The 7681-nt window shown below is 31.9% G+C and overlaps 2 protein-coding genes across 3 annotated transcripts; one reads left to right on the forward strand and one right to left on the reverse strand.

Annotated features, from left to right (window-relative positions):
- Window positions 1-243: 243 nt before the first annotated feature.
- Window positions 244-2002, reverse strand: LOC104224480 (ras-related protein RABA2b-like). Its single transcript, XM_009776153.2, has 3 exons — window positions 1915-2002; window positions 1577-1771; window positions 244-933 (listed from the first exon to the last, which is right to left on the reverse strand). The coding sequence occupies exons 2-3, from the start codon at window positions 1739-1741 to the stop codon at window positions 454-456; spliced, it is 645 nt and encodes a 214-aa protein (XP_009774455.1). The 5' UTR covers window positions 1742-1771; window positions 1915-2002; the 3' UTR covers window positions 244-453.
- A 2972-nt stretch (window positions 2003-4974) lies between these two features.
- On the forward strand, window positions 4975-7312 carry LOC104224481 (uncharacterized). 2 transcript variants are annotated; one of them, XR_710362.2, is made up of 7 exons: window positions 4975-5207; window positions 5867-5963; window positions 6056-6186; window positions 6312-6372; window positions 6721-6775; window positions 6988-7047; window positions 7149-7312. XR_710362.2 is itself a non-coding variant. In XM_009776154.2 (6 exons), exons 1-5 carry the CDS (start codon window positions 5088-5090, stop codon window positions 7002-7004), a joined length of 426 nt encoding a protein of 141 aa, XP_009774456.1. In that variant the 5' UTR covers window positions 4975-5087; the 3' UTR covers window positions 7005-7047; window positions 7149-7312. The 2 variants fall into 2 exon arrangements, 1 of the variants encoding a protein (XP_009774456.1); XM_009776154.2 differs by lacking the exon at window positions 6721-6775.
- Window positions 7313-7681: the final 369 nt, after the last annotated feature.

Consider the following 7681-nt stretch of genomic DNA (forward strand, 5'->3'; position numbering starts at 1 on the left):
GGTCGTTTCCTATGGACCTACAAAATTTCAGGCCAATTGGAATCCGTAAAGAAAATTCTACAAAATCAGCACGTACTAATTCACACGAAAAAGTGGAAATAATTATAAATTCGTATTGGTCATTAGGCCGTTTCTTATGGTCTTATGAAAATTCATGCCAATAGGAGTCTGTCAAAAAAATCCTACAAAATCAACATATATATTTAAATTCACGTAAAAATCAAGTAGTTTGAATCTCGTTCATATGCAAAATCATATTTCCTTCAACAAAGCAATAAGAAGGCCAAGAAATTAAAAGTATTAGTACAACATTTTCACCTCACTTGTAAAAGATTACAACATTTTTAAGTAACCTATAATCTCTCTATAGCATTGTCTGATAAAACTGTTACACACAAAAGTATGATAATCTGGCAATAAACATTTACATCTTTCCTTTTTAATCCCTCTCAGTTAATTAGAACAACATGGTCTTCTGTTATTGTTACCAGAATACTCTCCAACATTAATAGCAGTGCCTTGACCAGGAATAGCAGCTGCTTCTTGAGCAGCCAAAGCTTTCCTACTTATGATCTGATAAATATCCAACAAGATAGTCTGAAACGCTTTCTCAACATTATACGCCTCGAGAGCAGACGTCTCGAGGAACGAGAGCCCTTCTTTCTCAGCCAAGATCCGAGCGTCCTGGTCAGGGACTGCTCGGAGATGGTTCAAATCTGACTTATTTCCAGCCAACATGATAACAATATTTGAATCTGCATGGTCCCTAAGTTCGCGAAGCCAACGGCTCACGTTTTCGAAGGTTTGTCTTTTGGTTATGTCGTAGACCAAAAGTGCACCAACGGCTCCTCTGTAATAAGCACTTGTTATTGCTCTGTACCTTTCTTGACCAGCCGTGTCCCATATTTGTGCCTTTACTGTCTTCCCCTCTACCTGCACCATGCAACAAAAATACATAAGGATTGTTTAAAAAAAGATATTTACTTCTATGCATTAATTATAAAAAAATATATTTATACAGTCATGTTATTTAAACGGTAGTTATATGTAATTTTTTATAATTAGTACTAAGCGGTCTTGTTTGACTAGGCACGTATTAAGGTAGATAGAAAAACTTTTGAACCAGATTTTTTTTTTTGAAACTTGTAATTTAAAATAAGCCGTAAACAATATTTGTGTGACTATAAATTAGGTCTCACCAAGGGTAATATAAAAATTCTAAAGCTAAATTGTTTTAAAATATATAAGTATCTCATTTTTTTTTGGATAGATAAAAAAGTAAGTATGGCACATAAAGGGGATAAATGAAGTATTAATTAATAACTTAGAAAAATAATACTTATATAAGTTACATGATGAAGATTGATCCGAAAGTGGCTAATACTAATAGCCCAATTATAAGTTTTTTCAGATGCAATTGTCTAACAAGGTAGTAGTAATAAATTACACTACCCTTACAAGAAAATCTATTTGGAAACGACCCACTCATACACAAACATGATGCTGCCAAAATTTTCTTCCATTTTGTTGTACAAATGAACAGAAAAAACATCTTATAAAATGCGATACGTTGTACCTGAAGGGTCCTTGTTGCAAATTCAACGCCAATGGTGGACTTAGACTCCAAACAAAATTCATTTCGGGTAAACCTAGAAAGTATATTAGATTTACCAACACCTGAATCTCCAATCAAAACAATCTTGAATAAGTAATCATATTCATGATCCACTTTATATGCCATTGCCACTTCTCTTTACGTATCAATATTGACCTATCAATGCAAAATTAGATCCAAATCTATATCAAAATAATAATATTACAGGGCCAACGGAAACCCAAGATAAAAACTCAATATTTCAAGCCAATGTTGAGAACAATTAAGAAGAGACCATAAAGAGGAGAAAGAAAACTTACCATTAATAGTCAAATTAAAATCTGAGAAATGGAAAGGGCCCTAGGCTTCGGTTAGACATGATAAAAGTTTAGAAAAATTGTCTTGAAATTTGAAGTCACAGAAATAAGCGAACAAACAGGAATTTGAATGGTTATGACCAATTATAACTGTCTTGATGGGGCGATTAGCACCTGGTGCTAGTTGTTTAATATAATTCATAACATATCGTTTCATAATGTATTAAATATCGTATTGTATTGTTTTCATTAAATATAATATTTAGATATATTGTATTATTTGTCATCGTTTCATGATATTACACATCAACAATATGGAAAATAAACTTACACTATTACAACGAAAAGTAAGATACTGGGTCAAATTATTATATAAAAAGATAAGGTAAAGAATAAAATAAGATTACTTAATAATAAGGAAGAACAAAGTGAGAGAAAAAATAGAGTAACGACGTGACCACATCAAATTGATCATTACATAAAGTCACACTTTTTATTGCTATATAATGACAAATTTAATAATACGATACAATAAACTTTAAATAAGAATCAAAATAAATATTATATTTAAAATAACAATGCAATGCAATACAATAGGTAACAACCATCCAAACAAACTGTAAATTCCATTGGACTCGACTGGAATAATGTATTATTGGAACCATATTCTTTCAATCAAAGAGCTATTAACAGTTCAATTTAACCTGTTATTTTTTTATTTTATAGGTACCATCTCGGGCTTACCATAAAAAAAATTTCTTGTGTTGTAAGTCAACATAATCTGATAGAATAAAAAATTTATACATTGAGGTCAAGTAGCTAGGAAATATACCCTATCTAGTCCATGTTTCAGAAAACCTTCACACACTCAATTACATACAACTGAACTATCTGAAAATCAAGTAAAAAAGGAGTGAATACTGCGTAGTTGACCTTAGAAAATAAAGAAGAAAAAAGATATGAAATACTTTATATATGGAAGAGACCTTTTGCTTCTAGATAGGACTAGATACTACAAATTAAGTCGTCGAGAGTGAAGATCAACTATTTGGGAATAATAAGAAATTCTCCAAGTCCAATAACTAAACAGCAACTAAATAAGTGATAGTATTCACACTAAAGGAATAATTCTCTACCAAAAGAAAAATGAGGAAAAGGAATAGAGTTTTGACATTTTATTATCACATGGCTAGATCTTTCGTTGTTATCACAAATCAAAATATTCTATGCTCAATGTTTAACAAAGATTTTGCCCACGATTTTAGTGAAGATCACAGAACCTAAGTGATATAATATTTTTTGGTATGTGTTTTTTCCAACAAAGAAGGAGAGCCTTGGAGCAACAGAAAGTTGTCTTCGTGTAATTTATAGGTCACATGTCCGAGCCGTGAAATCAGTCACTAATGCTTACATTAGGTAGACTGTCTACATCACATTTTTTGGGGTTCGACCCTTCCCCGGACCTTAAATGTGAAAGCGCAGGGGCAGAGCTAGCCTATCAATTACTGGTTTGGTCGAACCCAGTAGCTTTAGTCCAAATCCTGTATTTGCCTTATGAAATTTGTTAAATATTAAATTATTAATTTAGAACCCAGTAACTTAAAAAGATTAGAACCTCAAACCTATAACTTTCAAATTCTGGCTCCGCCTTTATAAATATGAAATACCTTGTGCACGGGGCTGCCCAGAATAATGGAACCATGAAAGGCAAGGGCAATAGAGAAAGGAGAGTCAGCTGTTTGCTTTAGTGAGAGAGACTCCAAAATATGCGAATAAACACAACTTGAAAGACAGATATAGACGACCTTATCCATCTATCTATTTATCTCTTTCAGAGTGGGTATCACTTAACTTAGTCTTACTCCAAGTACCCATTCTTTGCATTTGACTTTGTAGTTTGTAAGATTATTTCCATAAGTGTTGTGAATATTTCTTGTATTCTTGAATCTTTACATTTTAATTTCAAAACATACATTACTAGAAATTTAATGCACAAGTACCCCTTCTTCTATCAAGGCCTAAGACTTAACTAAAAATTTAAATGCTTAGTTATTTTTATATGTAATATATAAAATAAATAAATTCAATAAATGCTTATATTGAATTATATATTTTTTTTAAAAATCTACTCCCTCTGTTCCAGTTTATGTGAACATATTTCCTTTTTGGTCCGTTTCAAAAAGAATGACGCCTTTCTAAATTTGGAAACAATTTAGCTTAAACTTTCAATTCTACTTTTAGTGAGAAGCTTTTATAATCACACAAATACTCTGCAACCCTTTTTGACTTATTTAGGACCACAAATTCAAAAATCTTCATTTTTTCTTAAACTTCGTACTTAGTCAAACATGTTCACATAAATTGGAACGGAGGGAGTAGTAAATTTAGTCATCGATTCGATAAAGTTCGATTCAATCGATTTTCAAAGAATTATTAACACCCTAGTCTTAGAAGACAAGCAACATGTCCACTTGTGAGCATTTGTTCTCCATGTGTAAGCATTATTTATTGGGAGGAAAGAAGTGATAAATGGGCCCCAACTTGCATAAACCATCTTTGATCATTGACCCGTTGGCGATTCAAGATTTAAATTTTATGAAATATTTAAGATTTTTAATATTGTACCTATTATTTTTTAAAAATTATAGGTTCAATCTACTATTTATTATAATTTTAGTGGATCTTTACACATTAATTTATGCTCCGTGTCGAAAAATATAGGCTCAATTAAACTCGTCACTAGAATGCTACATCCGCCCCTAGTTGTTGGTGACCTATTATGAGCCAGGGCGGATGCACCATACAACTGTTGGGTTCAACTGAACTCAGTACTTTCAATGCGGAACATAAATTTATGTGTAAAAAATTATTAAAATTGTAATAAATAGTAGATATGAACTCATAAGTTTAAATACTGAACCAATAGAACTAAAATTCTAGATACGGCTTTGATCGTGAGTGATGACATGCATGTGTTGAAATCGTGAATGTATCTTTTTGGTTTGCTTTGTGCTATAAATAGAATTGACAATCTTTGTTTCTTCTCACAAACCACACAAAAAAACTTAGTGATAAAACTACTCTTCCAAATTGTTACTAGTTTGTTAGGTTAGTTGACAAAGAAAGCAAAAAACAGTGTACTTCTGGTGATCATTTTTAGTTTAGCAAAATTATATATGGAGAAGTCAAAGCAAGTGGTTGGTTCCTCTTCTTCTTCCTTCACAACCGAACTCTTTGGACCTAAAGAGCCCTCAAACTCCTCCCTCTTTGGTTCCGTTTTTGGTCCACCTTCCACGGTATTTACTACTTACTCTTTATTTTCTTCATGTGATTTATAGGTTACGGTTTATCTTCATGTGATTTATAGGTTTGGGTTCGGGCTATAAAACCAGTCACTAATGTTTATATTAGGGTAGATTGTCTATTTCACACCCCTAGGGGTGCTGCTCTTCCCCGAACCATGCGTGAATGCAAAATGCTTTGTGTATCCAATTGCTCCTTTTCTTTGTTTTCCCTTATAACTCATTCTGCATTCATCTCTTCTGCTCAATGATGGATTCAAATTTCTAATTTTGTGGGTTCTGAATTAAGAAAGTGAATTTTAAAATATATATTTAATTTTATCTATATTTATTTTTGCATTAAGGCTAGACTTTGAAATACTTGAGTTTTATCGAACATGCAAACTCATGGTTGGATTTGCCTCTTTATATAACCATTCGGTATCTGGAACTCGAACTCGAGACCTTTGATTAAGGGCGACGAAATCTCATTTATCTTACTACAATCACCATTTGCCTTAATTTCTAATTTATATTCTTTTTATGCTTAATAAGTAGTAGGAGTACTATTCTTTTCTTTTTCTTTACTTAATTCTTAGGCATACAATATTTTCTAAGCACAGACAAAATCTGATTGAGTACTTCTTTTTTTATTTTTCCAATTATAACTTTAGGGACTTAGAAGAGATCCCATTCACGCTGTGGATAAAAGTATATCAAGAACACAAGAAGTAGGGAACCAATATGGCAATGCAAAATATGGGACTTCAGGTTATTTTCACTAATTTAACAACAATATGTTGCTTAAATATGTAAAAAATATTTAATGTTCTTATGCTGAATTTAAATTTGTATGTTTACAGATAATGGATCCAAAAGAAGCAGGGGAGAAAAAGTAGAAGCAGCATGTAATTTCAGCTCTTCTATCTATTATGGTGGCCAAGATATTTATTCTCCAATTAATACCCAGCCACCTTGCTCTCAGAGTAATATTGTAAGTATATCAAAATATTTACCTGTAAAAAATAACTGAAATTAGCGTCCACATTTTTGAGTAGATAATATTACTTAGTTGTTTTTCAGTTTATGAATTTTGTATTTTTCTGCTTACTTGATTAGGTGAAGAAAGATGGTGGAGGTGATGGTTCAAACTCTGCTTCAAGAGGAAATTGGTGGCAGGGTAAGTATGATAATATTGGAGTTGTAATAGATACCTGTTTCAATTTATGTGACTTAACTAATTTAACTTAACACGGAGTTTAAAAAAGAAAAGAGTACCTTTGAAACTACTTATGATCTTAAATGAGTCATAATATTTGTGTGATTATAACACTTTTGAAACTTAGGATCTTAAATTATCATAATATTTATGTTGGCTATACAAACTTCTCGTTAAAGATCAGAGACAGATTCAGGATTTAAAGGTGACAGGTGTACATGAGCGGACTGCTCAACCAGTGTCCCATCGACCTTTTGATCTTAAGGATTTCAAGTAAATTATATGACCGTTTTCAATATATATATATAGGTCTGGCTTTGGACGAGGCTAACGTGGTCCGGTGAGCCCTCAATTCAATACATAGGTCTGTCTATGTTAAAGATAGAATTGAAAGTCTAAAATTAACTTATCTCCAAATATAGAAACATATATCATTCTTTTTTTATAACAAATTAATAAAGAAATATTGTCACATAAATTAAAACCAATGAAGTAAAGGATATTGCTTCAGGGTGATATATATCTCTTTTTATAGTGCGATAAATTCCACTGATGTTTTTTCTGTTATTTCTGCAGGATCACTGTACTACTAAGGCCTTGCCTTTGTCCATGTAAATCTCCTCTGTAATAACTTAGGTAAGGGAGAGATAATCAATTTACTAAGTTTCTCTTTTGTTTTTCTTTTAATTCCTCCCTTTCTTTCCTGATTAATTTCTTTTTTTTTTTCCGGTTCATAGTCAGGAGATAAGAGATCAAAGCATTTTTCACCAACAAGGAGTAGCAGATATTACAACATTTCAGTCCCTCTTTTTGCTTTTTCTTCTTTCTTTTTTTTCCAATTGTCATTTGGTTGAACTAAGCCAAGGTTGCACATGAGTTAATCCTTCTTGCAGTTACTAAACTTTTGTATTTATCTAATTAATCTAAATCCAACTTATTGTTGGGAAAAATAGACCCGCAAAAATAATATTCATGGTATTAGTAATAAACGCAGAACACTAAGTTATGGTTAAATTAGCAAGAATAGAAATGCAACAATAATGACACCAAGATTTTACGTGGAAACCCTTCTGAATAAGGGAAAAACCACGGCCAAGAAGATCAACTGATATCACTATAGCGAGAAATTTTACACTGTGTAGTAACAAGTAAAAATACTCCTAAGACCACTACACCATCAAAAGAAATAAACACTCTTTTGCTTTTCTCACCTCACTACAATATCTCTCACACTGTATTTTTCTTCATAAACTATTTTCTTATAGTTTAT

The sequence above is a fragment of the Nicotiana sylvestris genome, chromosome 5 (assembly GCF_000393655.2).
Source record: "Nicotiana sylvestris chromosome 5, ASM39365v2, whole genome shotgun sequence".
Classification (NCBI taxonomy): Eukaryota; Viridiplantae; Streptophyta; class Magnoliopsida; order Solanales; family Solanaceae; genus Nicotiana; species Nicotiana sylvestris.